Source organism: Sceloporus undulatus, chromosome 7 (genome assembly GCF_019175285.1).
Source record: "Sceloporus undulatus isolate JIND9_A2432 ecotype Alabama chromosome 7, SceUnd_v1.1, whole genome shotgun sequence".
NCBI classification, from domain to species: domain Eukaryota; kingdom Metazoa; phylum Chordata; class Lepidosauria; order Squamata; family Phrynosomatidae; genus Sceloporus; species Sceloporus undulatus.
In genome coordinates this window covers 2,434,079-2,455,867 of record NC_056528.1, presented here as the reverse complement: position 1 = coordinate 2,455,867, position 21,789 = coordinate 2,434,079, and the positions used below count along the sequence as shown (strand labels likewise).

The window sequence follows — 21,789 nt, the reverse complement described above, 5'->3', positions numbered from 1 at the left end:
TGCAGCTCTTGACCCAAGTTCTCCAAGAACGAATGCCCTGTTTGCATGCCTGTTCGTTTCATTGATGTGCAGCCCTCCTCCTAAAATTGGGACGCAAGAGACATTTGCACCAGGCTTTTCTTAAACTGGAAGTATACTGACAATAAAAGATACCCATTTTCCTTTGCATGAGGGTGCACACCATGGCTCAGTTACAACGCATGAAGAGAAGGAGCTGGGTTGCTTCAGAAGGCTTGGTAGCTTTCTATGCATCATCCCTGGCAGGCATCCGATTTAGCAGCATTAGGGAAGTACAGAATACCATCAACAACATGGATGCAACCCCCAAAATGGCCCCAGAGATGCAGAAAAGTAGAAAAAAGAACCCATGTGGGTCAACATACCCATTTGTGGCTTCGGTAGTCCTCCCTACCTTTCGACGGTCAGGAATCTGATGCCACAGTCAGTTTGCTTGCTTTAAAGCTGTCAAGTCACTTCATCCTGAGCGGGCAAAAAATGGGCAGAAATTAACACCTAAGGCATCACATACAGTGGGACACATTTTGCTACCTGAGGCAGAAAGCAAGATGGAGATCCCTCCCTTTCTATGTATAAAGGCCAACTGGACTGTCCATTGGAAGAAGCCAACATGGGAAGAGGCTTGCACATTGGGCCAGGACTCTGAAGACCAGGGAAGCAATGGTAGGTCCTTGGGAAAGACACACTCCCTAAACCCATGAGGAAGGCAATGGTAAAACTACACTGAAGAAATCTTGAGAGACGGCATGATGTGGTGGTTTGAATTTTATACCAGGTCTACAGGGGATCAAGGCTGCATCTGCACTGCAGAAAAACCCTGGTTTAACTGCCATGGCTCCATGCTATGGAGTGTGTATGGGAAGTGTGGCTTGGTGTGGCACCAGAACAAAGTTAAAGTGGTGCCAAACCAGACTACTTCTCCAGTGGATATACAGCCCTAGCTGGCAAAAAGGATGCAGGGAAAGCCTCCTGGTCCACAGGTTAAAGACCTTCTTTGCAATTCCATAGCAAAGCTCTGGCGCCGCAACAAACTCCAGGTCTCAGAATCCCAGAGCATGGAGCCATGGCAGTTAAAGTGGCGCCAAACCAGATTATTTCTTCAGTGCATATACAGCCCTCACTGGCAGAAAGGATGCAGGGAAAGCTTCCTAGTCCATAGGTTAAAGACCCTCTTTGCAAAGCTCTGGTGCCACAACAAATGACATGTCCCAGAATTCCACAGCAGTTAAAGTGGTGTCAAACTAGATTATTTCTGCAGTGTGGGTGAAGCCCAAGAGCCGTGGAAACCCACTGGGTAGCCTTGGGTAAGTGGCACTCTCTCAGCCAGAGAGGAAAGCAGTGCCAAGCCTCCTTGGAATCAATTTTGCTGAGAAATTCCTATCAGAGGGTTGCCTTAAGCTGAAATCACGTAAGGCACATAACAAAATGGGGAGTTGAATTGTACGTTAGCACTGACAGCAGCCCAGTTTAAGGGGTTGGCACCAGGCTGTGTATGCATCGCTTTTTCCTCCAACACTGTTTTCTGCTGTTTGAAGAAACAGCCAACATTGATGCTAAATTGAGAGACTGGGAACGTTTGGAAGAGTCCAGAATAAACTCTAAGTACACTTTCTTTAGTCAGTTCAAGCCATTTCCGACCCATCATCTTATTGCTTCTGTCAGCTCTATGTTCTTCTAATTATATGATCTTTCGTTGTATTTTGTTACTGCTATCCTTTCTTTAAAAAGCAAGCAAATTCCAGTGCGCACCCTCCTCTATATAACATCTGTTGTATAGAGGAAAGACAGCTTATACATTTTATAATAAATAAAATATAAATGCAGCTGTCCTCCGAAGGAAAGAATAGCTGGGAAAAGTGTGCATTTCAGAGGTTTCCAGAGACCAACTCACTGCTCCCACTGAAAACCCACCTTTGGGTTGGCCAGTCCATACAAAAATATTCGGAGATGCACAATTCTTGGCTACTTGGTAATGACAGCTTCAATGGAAAGTAGGAACCACCATCAATACCCTTTAACCAATGCAAGGAAATTGTAGTGCAAGTGGAGGCTGGAAAATTACTTTAACAAAATACTTAGTAATTCAACTCAGTGGGAAACTGCCCCAAAGTAACGCATTGCCATTACTGATATAAGTTTCCAAAAGTTACTCATCATGTGCCTTCTTACTTGTGGCTCTTTTGTTAGGATAAGGAAATGGTCTAAATTTGATAAACCTCTGGTGTCTGCATTTTTTGCCCCTAAAAGCAACAAGAAAAGTAAGAACGAACTACTAGAAGGGGAAAGGAAACCATGATGCCAGCCATAACGTTATTTTGCAAAAGGAACACAGAGCTTCTCATAGGGGCATGGTTTCTATTTCACCATGTATTCAGAGCATTTTTGGTGGTACTATGTTTTCTAAAGGGATGTGCGCCTCTTTGGGTTCTTGTGAGAAAGGCGAGATATAAGAGAAATAAACAAATGAATAATAACTAGTCGTTTGCTTCCAATTCAAGGGCCAGCAAAACCCATATAGAACTGATGCATTTTACTGCTGGAGATTAAGTAGTAGGACTAAATTATCACTGCTTAAAAAGATGGCGGCGCTTAAATCCAGCTGGCTTCTCTATGGACTAGCCCTATATATATATATATATATATATATATATATATATATATATATGGGGAGTGTCTTTAAATAGAGTTTGGATGGTCATCTTTCTGGAGTGCTTTAGTTGTATATTCCCATATGGCATGGAGTTGGATTAGATGGCCTTGTAGTCCGTTCCATCTCTAGGATCCTAGGTGCTGTATCCTCTACAACCTGGTGCAGAAACATACAAGGGCTTGCATTCTTCATATAACACAATCACAATCCTGCAACAACTCCTCTGACCCACATGGGATCAACCTGGGCAGACTCCAATGTAAAACAAAAGAGAGAAACAGAGAGAGAGAGAAGAATGTGCAGAAAAACAACAACAGTTGCAGCCAAAAGGGAGAAAGAAAAAAAAAAGGCAAGCAAAGTAAATTGAATTATTTAGAGCCATATGTTCCCAAACTGTGACGGAGGCGAAGAAAGGCCGCATCGTGAGACTTCCGAATGTGGGCCTCCCTACACTTGGAGGGTGTGGGAGGGAGAAAAGGAGATCGAACCAGCTGCTAAGAAAGCAGCTGGTAATAGGCTCCCCTTTCTCTCTGACAGTGGGAAGATGAGACTTCTCGGCTGCCCTGTTATGTACCTCATGCGCCATGGTGCATGGTCCACAGCTGACCCAGAGCATCATTTATGGGCTGTTTTGACTTGGATCCACAACCCGCCACACATCGGGTGATGCCAACCCTAGTGATGCCACTACTTAGTCCAGCACTCAAACCACTATGCTATGCTGGCTCTTGCACTTTGGGTGACACATTAATAAAATTCACAGCTTTGGAAACATAAAACAGATTGGTAGGAAGGAGGGGGAATAAGGGATATTCTGAGATACTGGGACAGGGACTTCCACCTAGTTGTCTGTACTCCTCCGTGCCAGAAAGAAATGGCTGCCATGGGACAGCAAACCCAAGAAACTCCTGGGAAGAAGACGAACCGATGTCAAGGAACTGGAGCAGGGTTATTGGAGAGGAGGATGTGTCTTTGTACACATGTATGTACCAGCTTTCCCCCCACAGTTATAACCAGTCACTCCCATTGTCTGATAAAATTCATGCTTACCAACTGTATTTGCAAAGTATTTCAGCAGCTCTTACAACGATCTTATAAGGTAGACCACTAACTAAAGAATAGGGGCTGTGAGTGCCTGCTATGTGCTTAGTGCCACTCCATGGGACAGTTGAGGTGCGCTGCAGCCTCAGCATGCCACTCCTTAGTTTGCAAGAAGAGAAGTGCCATTACAAAAAGCCTGCACCAGCAGCCCTTTCTCTAGCCTGAAAAATCTTCAGCTAAGTCGCCAAGGAGTGAGTGGTAAAAGTTACAGAAGTGCACTCTGCACCTGAGCAGAGCTAGTGCGGTTGCCTCTTTTCTTTATGACTTTGCCTGCTCTGGCTATGTGCTAATGTTTTAAAAAACAACAACCAAGCCCACAGATCAAGGGACTGGCAAAGCTGCCTTGGCATCTCTTTCCTCCTTGGCTCCCTTTTCTCTTTCACTCTCTCCTTGCAGCTGCCTCCTCCTCCGCCTATTCCACCTCTTACCCATTGCTAGATATTGTTTTTAAAATACAAAAATGGGTCTGGCGGCCCCCCTCCCAACCCTCTCCCCCTCCCCGCCTTATTATTTTGGCCGCAGCTTATCAATGATGCAAGAGGAATAACGCCAATTTACTTAGAATGTGTAATCCCCCAAATCAGATTGGAGGATTGCATGAGGCGGGCTGACCTTGCATATGTCTCCATTAAAGCCACCCAGGCCTCGGCTTGTATTCTGTGTTCCCAGCACATATTTAGACAGATAACGCTAATTGTACTTGACATGTCCTCTTAAGGGTGGACTCTCTCCTCCTCCCCCAGCTCAGCCTGACAATGAGCCAGCCTCCAAAGCCGGAGGCCGGGCTCGCTTTTCCGCAGGGCAAGGCATTGCCAGGGTGGGATTTGGCAGGTCCCCCCCCCCACCCTGGCATGGAAGACACCCACCCACCCAACTTTCCCCTTTGTCCCAACCTCCGGAGATGCGGCGCTGGATACTTCGGATACACACACACAGAGAAACGCACACATGATCCCCAAAAGAAACCCAGAAGAGGTCTGGTGCGTGTGTCGTACACGTGTGCGCGCCTTTTCTGGGCCATTGTTAATCGGGGATTAAAAACTGCTATTGTAGCAGAGTCGAGTCCGCCGAAGAAAAGACATCCTTCCATGCGCCTGCCAGAAGGAAGGCAGGCTCAAAGAGGGATGAGGAAAAGTTGGGGATAATTGGCCACGTGGGCTTGCTTTGGGGCCACAAAGCCGACAGGCTGCGCAACGCTAGCCTTCAGCCTAACCTAAAAGGAGAAAAGGGCCAGAAAGCTTGTCGCTACATAATTTCAGGGCCGTCAAAAACTCATGCTAAACTAGCCCCATCCCAAGTTTTAATGTTGCCGTCCGTCTTGTCCTATGCGCCTCTAGGCCTCCTCAATCCTTTGCACTCTTTACTAATTGCGCATGGATTTTATAACTTAGAATATTTTGGGTGGTGTGCACACACACATAGGTGCATGGACACTTCCGGCGGCTCCAGTCTAAGCCTGAAAAATACAAAATAGCAAAGTAAGCACAAATTCTCACTAGAAGCCAAAATGAGTACACTGAGGCTATGATACATTGGGCACACCAAGAGACAACACAACTCAGTGGAAAGGGGAATAATACATGGCTAAATAGAAAGTGGTAAGAAAAGTGGAAGACCACAGTACAGATAGATCAATTCAATAAGGAAGCCATGCAGACCCTGAGTTTGCAAGACCTGAGGAGGGCTATTGATGACTGGGGTGTGTATTGAGGTGTTGCACCCATATGGTTGTCATGTGCCGCAGCCAACTTGAAGACCCACAACCACAAAGCAATACTGTGAGGTGTGTCTCTGAGCATGGACAAAGGAGAAACCACCACATGCAGGCAGCGAAACCCAATTTTCCTTACATCTGGAGTAAAACGTCTTCCATGGTAGCCTTGGCATCGTGCCTTGGCATCAGTTTGTTTTTAAACCTGCAGAAAATAACCTTCTTTTACCCTGGATGCCATTTGCCTTCCAAAGACCATGCTTTGAAATTTAATCAGCCTGATGGAAGAGAGAAGGAAAATCGCCCAGAGAGGATAAGGTGGCTATTATAACCACAGGGCTAGGTTTAGGTTACACTGACAAAAAAAGGCAAATAAAAAATAGGCACCAGAAAAGCCAAATTCTGATACACACACACACACACACACACACACACACGATATAGAATTAAGTCAAGACTGCATGACACATATTGTTATTTTACATGATTTTATTCTGCTTCTTTTCGCCATGGAGAAGGGCCATGCACCCTACAAATACATAGGTTGCTCCTCTCCAACCACATGTAGCTAACAGATCGCTTCCAAACTTTTGTCAGCAGCCTTAAGGGCTAGAAACCTCTTCTTTTGAATGAAAGCCTGCAATTTTCAGGATGCTGAGGCTGAGTGCTCTGCGTGGGAATCACACACATTGGCCAAGTTACCTGGCTGTCTCAGAAGTCGAGCGAAGGCTAATCTACAGTCACCAAGGGAAGCAACCGCTGTCTTGACTCTTGACTCCGGAAGCTGCCATGACTGTCAGCAAAAGGCCGATTCGCATAAATATTTATACCTTCCCTGGAACCCGGCCCCATCTCACCGGACGTGTCCCGGAGCCGCGTCCCTTCCTTCTCTCAGCTGCTTTGCTTGGAACAACCTTGCCAGGGAAGACCAAACTTTTCCCCTGCCGTCCAAGTGGACTTTGGGCCTTCTCTGTGCCCCTTCCCATCCCGCCACCTCCTAATTTGACTTTTTCCAATATCTTTTCTCCAACAACCTTTCCCTCCCTCTTCTTCCTCCCCAGCAACTGCGCATTTATTAATTCATGAGGCACTAATTAGTTCTTTGTTTAATTTTGTGTTAAACAGACTGACCGGAATGATAACGACTTGCAGCGTTGCATTACGGTCCCCAACCGCCCCTGTTTTCTGACAACAAGGGAGTACAGAGAGACTGGCGTGATGAACCCCAATTCCCACTTCAGTTGCACTTCATTAAGTCAAAATGTGACAAGAAGCTTAGAGAGTAACTTTCAGATCGGATCGCACATAACAATTGGGCAGGAAACTTTCTGGAGGGGGGGGAGGGAAGGCGGTGGAGGCGCCTCTGAATGAAAGCTGGCACCGCGAACAATTCCCCCATCAGTCTCATCTTAAAGGAACAGCAGGCGCACGCAGCTCAGACTCGCAGCTTCTGCCCCAAACTGCAACTAACAAAACTTTCCTCTCACTTTTTCAGAGGATTGCATTGGCTTGTATATATATATTTAATTATATAAAAGTGGACTCAGTTCCCCTTTCATCAGATTCATCACATCCTCTACCAAAGTTTATCTCTGTAAAGGAATCAGGAGAGCAGGAATAAGTAAGAAATTAATGGGATTCATATTAGGATGGGGAAAAACCTAGGTTGGGGAAATGGAAAGGAACACATCTTGTCTCTGGAATCCATACAATGCTAAAACTGACCTTTTTTTCCCCAGAGGAAGAGAAATGTGTAAAAATGTATCCACACATTCCAATAATGTATAGAAATAAAAAAAGCCATGCTGTTCAAAAACGTGCACAAGAACGCTTTAATCAATGGGAAAATGAGCCCCATAAATTCCTACCAGAGAAAACATTTACAGAAATTGTGCATCTTTTGGAAAAGTGCCGGTGAAAACAAGGACAAAGGGAGTTAAGTCTCACAACCTGCAGTGTCACCATGAACAGGAATAGCAATGCGGATACCCATTCAAAGTCCCTATGGATGACTTACGGTAAGGTCACAAGAATGAGCCAAGAGATAGCTCAAAAACTGGTAAATTTAGCCCAAGTTTTTGTAAACTTTTTGAAGAGGTGCCATGCTTGGAAACAGCTCAAGCGACTGCAAAGAATGGCATCACTTGGAGACATGCCAGTGGACCACTCACACACCCCAGTTTCTGCTACCTACTTGCCTTGTTTTCTAGACAACAGGGAGAACGAAACTTTCAAATTCAAAACACAAAGGTCAACAATTCTTTCCCCTTCCTTTTCCAGAGAGATATGCCCCAAGAACAGTCCCAGCAAAAGCTGGCTCATGCAGTTGGAGCTGAGGTCCATTAAGTATAGAGGATATTCTTTCAACATGACCGAATCACATGCGCAAAACCAAGCAAAAGGTCGGAAAGCCCACCTCTGACTCTGTACTCTCCTTCAGCAAGAGCAGAGAGTTCAGCAAGTGGAAACCAAAAGAGCACATGCAGGCAAAGATACACCCAGAGAAATAATGAGAATGCACATGGGGACAAATTAACTTGCAACCAGTTGCAAGACGTTCACTTGTTTAGCAAAGGCTTCTCAGATTGAATGGGGAGTATATAGCCAGAGTAAAGATAACATTGCCCTTAGTTGCACCCAATGCCTCCTAACTGCATTGACTAAAAATGTGGTTAACAAACAATGCTGAAGAGGGAGAAACATGACTGGGATCCCCGTATCTCCCTGAATGATCACCAGAACCACTCCTTCTGCTAATGTTGCCATAGATATCTAAAGAAATCCGAGAGTGGTTCACCAAAGAGGAGACAGTATGACAGAGGGATGGAAAAGAGGTGGAAAGGTGGAAAGAGAATCAAATTTAACAGTACAAGGGGAACCGGGGCACAAAGTAGGGCCCCAAACACCATTCACAGCACTCAAGATGGAAAAGCCCTACCAAGCTCCACGTTGAGGGGTTCAACATGGAGCTTGGTGATCTTGACTATGCAAAGACCTCAATGAAACCAGTCCCATCCCTGCTCAGTGAAACCAGTCCCACCACCATCCCACAGTCAGTGGGAAAGGTTTCTCCAATGTTTCACTAGGCTCCAACATAGAGCTAAGGAGGTGAACGCAACAGTGCATCCTCCAGACCCAAAAAGCAGCTAAGGAGAGGTAACCCAATGGGAATGGGAGATTCAAGGGGTCAAGGAACGGAGTGCCTACCAGGGCCTGGAACGCTCTCTTTCCGTGGTTCTCCTGGAGCAAGTGCCTCAAAAGGGGATGAAAAATTGAGCTTTTTTTTTTAAGAAAGGGGAGGGGGACCCATAAGACCCTTCATTATGCAGTATTGGGAAGCTGACAAAATGTTTATGCCGCCAGCTCCCCAAAGCAAGGACCACCTCCCCAAGAGCTGGGGCAGCTGTCAAGGCGTCCCATACTTCCTCACCCCTCGGCTCCATCTCTCTCTCTCTCTCTCTCTCTCTCTCTTTTGTTTTGTTTCCTTGGCCTTCCTGGACACATGCACACAGTCATCTTCCCCAAAAAACTTTCTCCCCCCCGCCCTAAAGTCCCAGGTCCCCCCTCGGACAGTGGGGGGTCCCCGGGGAGCGTCATGGAAACCGTCCCTTTCCTGGGCAAACATTTCTGTTGGTGCCCCACGTCCCAAGTCCCTCTTTTAAGGAGCTGTCAGGACCCCGGGAGTGTGTCACACGACCCAAAGACCAGGCGTGACGGAGCCTATTTTCTCCCAGGATTTGATTGATGAAAAAACTGTTGAGGAAAACCATGTTAAAGGACAAAAAGAAAAGGAGATGGGGAGGGAAGGAGGGAGGAATGGGGGGAATTATAGACAAAACAGAAAGGGACACGGAAAATGAGGCAGAGGACAGCGGTGAAGGGGGAGAGCCAAAGGAAAAGCCAAAGCGCCGGGTTTCCTAGGTAATAATGCCGGGGACGAGTGTCGGTTGTAGTTAAGCAGCATAACCAGGCCCAAAAAGAGAGGTCAAGGGAAGCATGAAACTACCACAAGAATGATTACGATAATGAAGCTGCCGGAAAGCCTAGGAAGGAGGGAGCAGCGCCCCAAATGCACTCGACACACTTCAGGTGAACGGCTCCGGGCAAAAGACTTACTAACTGCAAGGGATGCCCAGGAAGGACACAGAAGAAGCTCTTTAAGTGACTTATTTTTAGTATTATTATTATTAGGAGCATCGGCATCAATGTTTAGAACTAGGCCTGCAACAAAATGGAGTGTTGCTCTTCAGGGTCCCAGAGGGTTGCCCATGTCCTTGTCCAAGAGACTCCATTCCAAGTCTGGTCTAGTTTCCTTTCCCCCACATGTTCCCCATCAGCAGTGAGCATCCCATGCTGTCTAAGCTTATGTCTTCATTTCTCTGCAATGTGTCTGAGCACCCTGAAGGCACCAGATCTCATCTGATCTTGAAAGCTAAGCATGGGCTACTACCTGAATGGAAGACTGCCAGGATGTTACAAGATCCCTCTACATACTGATCCTACAGACTAACACAGCTATAACCTTGAATTCTACTACGATTTCAGTCACACTGGTTTATCATCAGGTTAAGGCACCAAACCTAAACTGGGTTCCACTTTTGTCAAATGGTGACTGATTCCGTCAGAGACCTGGATCATCTGCCAGCAAGCATTTGTCAACATTTGGCAACAGGCTAGGCAGGTGGCTTGCAGGAGCAACGTAAAACATGTGTGTGCAGCAGCAAGTGCATGCATGGAAGGCAGCTACCCCCCCCCCCCACACACACAGAGCCCGCTTCCCTGCCATCACCGCCGCCGTGGCCCGGGAACTGTCAAGAGAACACGAGCAAAAGCTGTTTCTTGACAGCGAGTCATTTATATTTTAGCTTCGTTCCATTATCCTAACGAAGCCTTCATCAGCAGATGCAATATTAACAGCAGAAAACCAGCTCATTACGTCCGGGGGGAATTCATCAAGCCGACAATCACGCACGCCAACCCCCCCCCCCCCCCCCAAATAAGCACCGGAAAGGACCAGTGGCTTGGTTATTTATTTATTTCAGCAGAGATTTTACAGCCCGCAGTCTTCCCCCAAGACACCCATCCCTGCCATCGCCCATCCCATGGCCAAGCCAACAAGCAACACTACTCCAAACAACTCCCCCCCAATGCATGCCACCAGGACATGTTGGACTATGCTCAACTATGAGTCCCATTATGCTGGACTATTCAAAGCTGGATGGCCATCTGTCGGGGGTGCTTTCATTGTGAGTTCCTGCATGGCAGGGGGTTGGACTGGATGACTCTTGTGATCTCTTCCAACTCTATGATTGTATGAAGATATAGCCATGTTAGTCTGTAGACTCAGTTGTAGAGAGATTTTGTAGCACCTTTGAGACTCACTGAAAGAAAGAAATTGGCACCTGAGGAAGTAGACTTAAGTCTATGAAAGCACCTGCTGCCAATTTCTTTCTTTCTTTCATTTAGTCCCAAAAGTGCTACAAGATCTCTCTACATATGATGGACTATGATTCCCATCATCCCCAGCCAGCATGGACAAGCCTCTAGACATAACCTGTAAAAAACCCCATGAGACCACAAATGAATCTGACCTGTGGAAAATAGCCAATCTGTAGAAGGCTATGCAATGTGTAAAACCATTTGACTCTTTCAAAAGAGCATCTTGGGCTGCATCCACACTGGAGAAATAACACAGTTTGGCACCACTTTAACTACCCTGGCTCAAGACTATGGAATAACTCTAGCCAGATTTTCTAAGCCAACGGCTGGGAGACAATTCAAGAAGGAAAGGGTCAGAAGCCATGCAGAACCAGGGACAGAAAAGAACTTCACTGGATTCTCATTTCTGAACGGAGGTCCTGAAAACAGCAACACACCTTGCCTTGGAAAATGCATATACTTGCCAGGCTTGGAGGGAAAACATAAGTTACACAGAAAATCCTGTGACCACTTCAAAAAAAACAAAACACTTTGAACGCATGACTAAAAATGGGTATATTTGAAAAATGTGCACCAACAGGTTTCAGGCAACGGGAAAATCCGTGTAAACATCCCTACGTATGAAGAACACACACAGAACTCTGCCCGGTTTGAAAAAGACACAGAAGAAGACACATGTATTTCCATGCAGGGAAGGCGTCTTTTGTAACCCTGAAATGGAACGGGAAAGGTTGGTGGGATACAGAAACGGCCAGGAAAAGGAGACAGACAGGTTTGGACATCCCTACCAGAACCCGCCATCAGGGGAAATGTGTCACCCTGTCAACCAATGTGAGTGATGACAAACTTCCCAAGATCTCTTCCATGGAGCCTTGCTGGGTTGAATGCCCACCATTTGATGCTCCTGTGCCCACCACGCGTGCCTGAGGATACCCATGTAATACCCAGCCTGGCACTGAGTCATGGTTGACAAGAGCCAACCACTCCTGAGCTTTGACAAGCATCCTCTGAAAGAAAGACAACATTCTTCCAGCAGGGATGGGGTTTGATTTCATTTTCCCGACTCTGCAAGGGATGGCTTCCTCAGCCGTCAGCTCCAATCTCTCCTACGCTCTGGTGGAATTCATAAAGATCTCGTTGGTCCAGCGACATCCCTGAAGTCTCTGATACCAGGAGGGCAGGCTCTCTAATGGGGCTGGAGGGAGAACAGCCTCGGCTGACCTTGTCGTCTCCATTTACTCCCGCTGCCTATCTTGCTCCCACACCCCCTTCGCTCCAGCCCTCCCTTGCCCACATCTGGGCTAATCCGGCTCCTCCAGCATCCAGAGCCAATCCTCCTCCAGAGTAAACCCACCCTGGGAATGTTTGTTTTATTAGATTACTGAAGACTGCCAAGCTCCGGGCTTCTTGGATTAATCCTAATCAGGACTGATTCCTATTAGCCAGCTTCATCAGAGATGCTAAACTGTCCCAAGGACCCATTTCCCCCTCCTCATCCCACCAGCCCACGCATGGCCCAATTTCATACAGGGGCAGCAAACAGGGAACGAAAAAAGGGGGAGAAAAGGAGAGCTCCCAGTTTGGCCTTCACTGGACTCCCACATCCAATGTGAGGCAAGAATCTAAGCACAATCCTGACTTGAGAGGAATGTGTCCTTGTTGTACTTGTGCAAAGTGACATCAAATCAGCTTCGACGTATGGTGACCCTATGAATGAGAGATCTCTAAGATCCCTGTTATCAATAGCCCTGATCAGGTCCTGCAAATCTGGGCCATGGCTTCCTTCATTGAGTCCATCAACCTTGATGTGTTGCTTCCATTTAATGTCCTAAAATGAGCTTGAATCTAGCTCCTATGACTGCAAAAAGATAGTCTCCTCCCAATCCTCAACCCAATGAGATCAGACCTTCTTTTTGCACTACAATAATTGCAACTGGTTTTAGAACTGGATTATTATGGAGCAGGGGATAAATGCAGGAAAGGGGTTGAATGATCAAGGCTTATAGGGTCAGGGCTGTTTGGCAAGGGGAAATGCAAAAATTGGGAGGGATGTTGTAACAGAGATTCATAAAATTTTACATATTGCAATATCTATCTCCCTGTAAAATCAAAATATTGTATGTAGTCATGTGGATTAATAAAAGGGGGGAAATCCAGAAGCTGCATCAGGATGTAATGGTCAATTTTAACAGGAAGGAGGTACTCTGATGGACCCTATCATGGCCATGTCCTCAAGAACAGTCCCAAAATTCTGACAGCTGTGTTGGTTCATATCAACAAATCAATTCTAGATGGTTTCATCTCCACAAAGAGCAGGTCTTTTGTAATGTTAAGGGGCCTTAATTGCCCAATGAAGTCCAAATACTGCTCCATTGAAGTCCAAATACCTTGAATGACAACTGAGATAACTCAAGACAAGAAACTGTTTGGGGGAAAGCTGTTCCCTACCTCTCCACCTTGTACACTATTCTCAGCATTGCAACTAAACTCAGAAAGAAAGCTGGGAGATGGCACAATTGTTGGGGATTGTATATTCCTGTTAATAAAAAAAGTCTGGGGGTTCCTGTGCTCTGACTCCCCTATTTCCACTACTGGAAATATCTATCTCAGGACCAACCCAAATGACACAAAGTAAGACAGCATTTGAGTTTATTTCTCTAGACACTGTCCAAAATTTGAATATGTTTCCAAGCTCTGCTAATATTGTACGTCCCTTTCTGGATGCCAAGCTTTGCCATTCTTGGCTTTTGCACCTCACCGCATTGTTCAGAATATTTCCAGTGGATCACTTAGGAATCAGCATTACTGTTCAGCTCCCTTCAAAACACTTCTGTACAAAAACCACGGGGCTAAAGTAAAAGAGGAAAAGGAAGGAATGGGAGGAAGGCATTTTCTCTTTCGCATACCACCCACGTTTTCAAGATTTCCCCCTCCCACAATGAATAAAAATAGGAAAAGCTGGAGCCTGGCCAAAGTCATGTTATCAGTTTCCTCGAAGTACAAACACAATCTGGCTGAAACCCCCCTCCAACTTCTTTTTTTCAGCTTTCGGGCCAGCATGGCTCTTCTCTCCCCTCCTTTGCATTTGCCATTTATCAACAGATTGTGCACAGCTGAAAGGCCCTGGCCTCACCCTGCTAAATAAGGCACTGGCATTTCTGATAAAGCCATCAAATTTCTTATCAACGTGACACCCCAGAAAAGGACTTTTTAACAGCGAGCGGGAGAGGCAGCGCACAGCCTTTCTGGATCCAGAGTTTGGGAAAGCTACTGGATTTGGCCTACAGCTTCCAAAATCCCATGCCAGCTGGGGATTCTGGCACCTGTAGTACAAAAAGGTGCCACTCTCAAGCTCTGCTCAGCCGCCATTTCCAGAAGAGGCACTTTCTGATATAAGATCTTAAATACAAGGTGGAGGGAGCACCCCCAACCTGTTTTAGGCTTGGAGATGAGGTCTGGTCAGCCACAAACCAGAATGCAAAAGGTACATGGTGGCATAGCCTTAGCCAGCGAATAAGAAGAGGTCCATAATATCTGTCTTCTTTGAAAATATTCCAAGTGCTTTCTCTGAATTTCCACTTTCCATTTGCTTTTTCAGAGCAAGCTCTTAGAACTTTAACTGACTGAGATATCTGGAAAAACCTTCCACCGATTGTCCGACCTGAGAGGCCTGTAAAGAGACCTTATGGCTAGTAGCCATTAATAGCTTTCTCCTCCCAAGTGGGCTCCCACTTAGCAATTTTATTTATTTATGTATTTATGTATTTATGTATTTATTTATTTAAAGGTAGACAAAATTGAACTAATGTGACTAAATTATCTATTTATTGACTTATTTTCTATCCTGCCTTTCTCCCAAGATGGGATCCTCTTTTTGTTGTGTGTGTTCAAGTCATTTCCAACTTATGGTGATGCTCAAGTAAAGCTATCATGGGGTTTTCTTAGCAAGCCTTGTTCAGAGGGGATTTTCTGTTGCCTTCCTCTGAGGCTGAGAGAGTGTGACTTGCCTAAGGTCACCCAGTAGCTTTCCATGGCTCTGCTGGGAACTGAACCCTGGTCTCCAGAGTTGTGGTCCAATGTGCAAACCACTACATCACATGGGTCTTTTACAATTCATATAATCCTAGCCACTGTATACCACCTTTGTTTTGCATCAGTGTCTAATGCTCAAGCAACCCACAACATGCCTTTAGAGCCTGATACTGGTGCCAACCCACCCAGTTTTTGGCTCGGAGTTTGGGTGGGTGTTGGTGCAAGGGTAATTTGAAATGTGATGCTTTCTGTGCACTGCCAACAAGACAAATCAATGACTCCAAGAGCAAAACAAGGTCCAACCAAAAGAATTAAACTGAGGCTATCATGCTTTGGTCATATCTTTAGACCACATGATTCATTAGACAGTGATGCTTGGTCAAGTTGAAAGCAGTAGGAAAGGAGGTGGAGATGATCGATCAAGAAAGCTTGAATATGCAGGACCATTAACAATAACAGGGACTCTTGGAAATCTCTCATCCAGAGGGTCATCATAAGTTAAAGCCAACTTGATGGCAACTAACAACAGTGGTGCAAGGGATCACCCAGGCCCAGCTATCAAGCTGGATCCATCTGGCACAAACCATCTTCCTTGAACAGTGTCAATCTCCTCCAACCCTGAAACAGATTTACTAGCTGCTTGCATTGAGAAGCAGCTGCAGTGCTCCAATGCTCCTGGTGGCATGCTCTCCGACATAGCCATGATCCATTGCATATGGGGACATTTAAACTGAGGTTCCCACTTCCCAGACCCAACTAGCTGGTGCTGACTGAAGCCTGGAATGCTAAGGAAATGATTCAAAGGAGGGTTCAGAAGACACTGCAATGGGGGGAAGTGGCTGTTTGGGGTCCTGGCAGTTGCCCAAAAGTCTGACCTGCCAATGCAGGGCCTGCCACCAGTTCTACTCCCAGCCTATCTTCCCCTCCTGGCTTGGTCAAGTCCCATGATATCAAAAAATGAAAAGCTCTCCAACTCAAAAGTAGAATTCCCGAATGCCTCTCTCTCAATCTCTCTCTCTCTCTCTTCTCTCCTTCCCCCCTTCCTCCCTCCCTCCCTCCTCCTCAGGCCCTTCTCTCCCAGCCACCACACAAGCTGTTGTTTAACCTTCAAATTTATTATTTTTAATTATTTTGATTTATAAAAGCGCGAGGCAGTTAAACCCACATTAAATAAACTCTGCATTACGGCGCTTAACAAAACACTGCAGAACTCCGGACGTCCGAGGACTCCATAAGATGGATGGCTGGCATCGGAAGCTCGCCTGCCCGCTTGCTACCCACCGGCGTTGGCAGAAGGCAGATTCCCTCCACTCGCCCTTCGGCCACCCTTCTCCCCCTCTGCCTGCCCCAAGGGAGTGGTAGACACAACCACTGATTTACGGTCGCCCAAATCTTTCCAATGAGCTGCTTTCTGCCTCTTCTTAGCTGATTTTACACTCAACATAGCCATCGGCATCCGTTCATTGTTGAACACAGGGGGAAACGTCTTTGCAGACAATTGCAAAGGGGATTAGTGGTCAGGGTCTCTGGAGCTTGAATGCCCACATTCAACAGACCAAGGAGATCATGTCACCATGAGGACTGGGAGCTTGAAACAAAGCCTGAAGATGTGAGGATGCTAACAAACATCATCAAGCAACACCAATGAGAATAAGTGCCTAAGCCTAATGTTGCATGTGCCACCAACCAGGTGTCCTTTATCGTGAGGGATGTCCCTTATCAAAGGGCTGGAAAGCTTGTATTGTATACAGTTGTGTGTGTGTCCTGTTGATCTGAGGTGACCTCATGAATTTCACTGGGATTTCTTAGGCAAGGAACACTCGGAAGTGGTTTTGTCAGTTCCTTCCTCTGAAATCTAGTCTACAGAACCTGGGATTCCTTGGCTATCTCCCATCCAAGTACTGACCAGGGATGACCCTGCTTACCTTCCATGATCAGACAGGATCAGATACCTTTCGGGTATTTAGGCCCTTTCCTAAGGGTCTCTTAGTATAAGGGATTGCCCTTATTTAAGGCCTGGAAAGTCTATTCTGTGTGAACCTTAAACAAGACACATGAAGTCCTGTATTTGCAGGAACACAGCCAACATGCAGCTCTCAAATTATACATCAAATGCAAGGGTGTCTGCTGTGAGTGCAGCTGGTCCTCATTCTTTCTCCTCCAGCCCACCAGCGTGCCCAGGCTGGCAGAAATAACATCTCCTCCCTCACCATGGCAGCTGACCTGCCATTGCAAAATGTTCAGAAGCTTGGGAACTCCTGCAGGATCAGAGATCTTGCAAGAGTCCAGTAGTCTCACAAAACTTTGGGCTTTGTATAGGCCTACCCTATGCATCCCGGCCAGTCTTGTGATGGCTTCCAAGTTAGCTTTCCTCTCTTCTTGATCAGGCACTGATTTGCTAATTGCTAAGCAAGACTCATAAAGGAGCAGGAGAAGATATACAGTCATACCTGATCACCTACTTCTCAATTTGATTCTAAGGAAAGGAAGTGTGCAACCGTCCGGTGGCACCTGAAAGACTAAATCACCACTTCCTAATGGTCATCCCTGCAGACCATAAATATTTACTGTCCCTTATTACTGTCTCAACCCATGGACTTGCATGTGTTACCTCATTGGACCGTCTCTACAGACGGGTGGGAATCTGCCACCATACATTGGAGAGTTCCTTCTTCCTTACTAGAATGTAAGCCTGAATTTGAGTGGGGGCTTTGCTTTCCCTTTCAGCCTTCATCTACAACTTGTTCGGTGATAGTTTCCCACTCGCGTGGCATCAGGATTAAGGCTGAAAGAAAGGATGTAGTGGTCAGTTTTTGAGTACAGGAGTTCACTGAGACAACCACTTTGCCACTTTGTATAGGCCTACCCTATACAAAGTCCAGCAATAGTCCAGATATGCAGATGGATGCATTGATCCAGATCAACAAACCAATTCTAGCTGTCTTTAACTTCACCAGGAACAGGTCTTGTATAGATCTGATGGCTCTTAGTTGCCCATTCAAGAGCAAGCCTTGCAAGAGTGATATCTCACAGGGATATATCGTTGCTGGGGAAATCCATTTTGTCCTCTAGAAGGACAAGGAAGGCCTGAGTAGGACCACAAGTTATGTCATGATCCTTACCAATGATGCCAGGAGCTCTCCTTCTGCTACGGAGCAGAGGATCCAGTGTTGGCCTGAGATGCATGGCTGGTTCCCATGAGCTCCAGCAGCTCTTTCCGACTCAGTCAACTGTGGCAAAGGAAGCTGAGGGAGCGAAGTCTCCAATCCCTCATTTCCTTTTGCATTTGCCATTAAAAAGAAGAAAAAAACTTAAGTGATTTACACAGGAAATAGGTAAAGAGCAATTATAATTGATTGGGAATCATTTCCTGATGGTGCGGGCGCATGATTGATAGCGCCAGCTGGCTGCTAAGTGAACAGTGGTGCGTTCACAAAAGGGAGGCCATTTTTAGCGTCTGTCCATCCAAAGCCAAGCATGCCACAAATCACCAGCATCCTCTCTCCTCGCTTGGGCTCTGGTTTGTGGCAACACATGGAGCATGGCCTCCATGCGCAGCGTCAATCACGGGCAGAGAAAAAGGCAGAAAGCGATTTTCCAGAATGGCCACACCTGAAATGCCAACTAGTCTAATGGTCTGGCCTGCTTCCTTCTCAGCCAGGTATCAGCAGGCATCTCGCTTGACTTCCAACTTGGCAGAGGAATCAATTCCCTCGGGAGTCTTCCCTTGTCCCACTTGCAAAGTGACCTCCTTTTGAGGTGGAGCAGAGGCAAGCAAAGTGTAGTCCATGGGCCACATGTAGCCCTGAGGACCCTAATGTGTGGGCCCAAAGTGCCTTTGGAGCGCCCCAAATTGTAAAATAAGTTACATTCTGTGCTATTTTTAAAGTGATTTTCTATGTAAAACTGGGCAATTTGAACCACAACTGACCACAGATGCAGTAGCAAGGAAAAAATTGACCACTTATCAGCCAAAATAGCAACTGGAGGTGACATGATATCAGTTCCTTAGCTAAAATGCAGCACTGCAGCCCACCCTGAGAATCTGGAAAGGGAGAACCTCAAAAGCACCTTTTTCAGCAGTGACCGTAACAGTTAGCCATACTCACACTAAGCCCACTGAAATCAATTGGCCTTATGCTAGTCAGGATTAACATAGCGGGGGATAGACAACTCTGGACCTTATGGATGTTTTTGGCCAAGATCTTCCATTCCATCTGTGGAAGATCTAATGCTCAAGGTGAGTCCTTAAAAATCTTCCAGAGAGCCTTAAAAATAATATCCATTCCTGATGGCTCTCTCTGAAACGGTTCCCCCCCGCAGCTGCTCCGTGGTAATGATGCATGATGTAGCCATTACTGGATTAAATATGTGTATTATGCAGGATACTCTAATATTAAATTGCTGTTTCATGTTCATTATTAATGCTATTTTGAAGTTTTATATTATTGATGTTTCATCAATTATTGGAATCCACTGCCAGAAGGATTTCATCCTAAAAGGAGACCAATAGATTTTTAGACTAATAAATAAATACATGAAATGGTAGCTATACTTATCCATTAGACCAGCTTTTTTCCATTGTAGGAACTTGGGTTACTGTCCAAATGGGGCTGGGAGTGTTCATTCATTTGGGCTCTGAAGATCTGTTGCCCAGAACTGCTCTCTAGCCCTATCCTAGCTGAACAGTACAAGAAGGCTACCATGGCTAGTGAAATCTGGTCCATGCAAATCTCTCATTGTGGCTTACAAGAATTCATCTTCCATGGCTCTCCAATGGAAGATGGTTGACCTATGGTTATCTTCTATTTCAATGACAGAGCACTCTCTCAGCCTCACAGCAAGGCAAAGACAACTCCCTTCTGAAGAAATCTTGCCACAAAAACCCAAGAAGAAGGTCACCCTAAGTCAGAGTTGACTTGAAGGCACACAACAACAACTTGTATTAAACAACACTAGCCATTTTTACAGAGAATGGACAAAGGGCAACAATGAATAAAAGCTGGGGTGGGAGTGTGAGCCGTGCAGCATCACAAATGCCGTAACATTTGCAGGACATCTTGGTACTTTTACCATCATATAGGCTGAACTGTGCCCTAAAGGCACCTGAGAAGTGAGGCAGTGTCATACAGTGTGGAATGGACTAGTATTCTGGGAGAACAAGATCTGAACTCCTGCTCAGTCCTGGAAACCCACTGGGTGACTCTGGGTAAGTCCCACTCTCTCAGCTTTAAAGGGAGGCCATGGCAAACCTTCTTTGAACAAATCCTGCCCAGAAAATCCTGAGCTGGAGTTGGCTCTAAGGCACACAGTAACAAGACAGCTAAGAAACCCTTTGGAGCCTAGGAAGTTTACAAACAAGGGAAAGGCAACAGCATAATATTGGATGCCACCCTGCACCTAGGGGTAAAATGAGTGTATATGAGACTATAAACTCAAAATAGACCACATGACAGCAAAGAACACACACAAAAGAGCCGTGGGGTGCAAGGCGTGACTGAAGAAACGCTGGGAGAAGCCCTCCAAGAAGGGGTCGTGTTTGTCAAGCGAGGACGGGCAAATCCCGTGTAAACACCAGCAGCGGCAGAGGCAAGGGTACCTTGAAACGTGGCAGAATCAGAATAAGGCTCCCTCCTTCATTCCAGAGATGGCTGCTGGGCGGTTGGCACGACTTGAGGAGCCAGGGGAGGAGAGGCCGAGACCCGAGCTGCCGACAGTCGCACCAGCCTGTCAATAAATTGTGCCTTCCCATTCCTCGGCTGACGGGGATTCATTCCCTAATAAGGGATTGGCAGCTTTCTGGGTTATTTCGAGGGTGTGTGATAATGTTCCCTGGATACCAAGGCCTTCCCGGGATCGGACAGAAGGGAAAATTATAGATATATAGAGATATATTTCCAACTCAGGGGTTAAAAGAGCGGAATGGGGAGGCCACAGTTAGGACGAAACACCCCAGTAATGTCTAAGTGCGCACGGTGGCTTCTTAAGACCAAACTGGCAAAGTTTGTCAGTAAGTAAAGGTCCTTTGGTTAAGGAGGGGGGATCTCTTCTGGAGATCGCATGCCAGGAATGCAGCACTGTCATCAGCTGCCTTCAATCACGCAGACAACTTTCCGGTGATTTGTGTTTCCTGGCACCCAAAATGGAAGCCAAATTTCCACAGTGTTGCACAGCCGAGGTAGGCATTTGAACCTCACACGATCAGAGCTCAAACTACAGTGCTGCGGTGGCACAGATCGGGCGCACAATTGTGCAAAACAAGCATACGCTTTGCATATATTGACAGGCATCTTGGTAACACTCTACTCTCGCTGCCTGTCCAGGACTGTGAGATTGCTAACCATAGTAAACACCGGAAGCAGACTTGTGCTTTCAAACCATTGGTCCATGTAGAATAAGAATAGGGAAAGTATGTCTGCTAATGCCTTTTTCCTAGCCTCTAAGCTCCCAAAATAAAGACTCTAGGCCTTGCAGTTCAGAAGAAACAAGCAAATTAAATAGGAATATAGGAAGCAGCCCCATACCATCAAACTACAGTTCCATTTAACTCAATACTGTCTACACTGATTGACAGTAGCACTACAGGGTTGCCAGGATCTTTCCCAATCTTATTTGAAGATGCCATGATTAAATCTCTGCCAAAGTAGGCTTACTTTGAGTTAGTATTTACTCTTCTTCTGAGAGTGGCACTATTCTCATGTATTTACGTACAATGAGGTGGCTTTTTGCATGGGCAAAAATGGCCTGAAAGTTGCACTGATATGTGTGTGTGTGTGTGTGTGTGTGTGTGTGTGTGTGTGTGTATATATTGGAGTGTTGGGTGACTTTGGGCAGCTTC

General features: G+C 46.1%; 1 protein-coding gene across 1 annotated transcript in view; it reads right to left on the bottom strand.

The window, feature by feature from the left end:
• Positions 1-21,789, bottom strand: part of CASZ1 (castor zinc finger 1) — a 248,152-nt gene that overhangs the window by 133,272 nt on the left and 93,091 nt on the right. The window contains exon 3 of the mRNA XM_042479516.1: positions 384-480. Coding sequence (XP_042335450.1) covers positions 384-387 — 4 coding nt within the window. The 5' untranslated portion in view covers positions 388-480. The remainder of the gene's footprint in view (positions 1-383; positions 481-21,789) is intronic.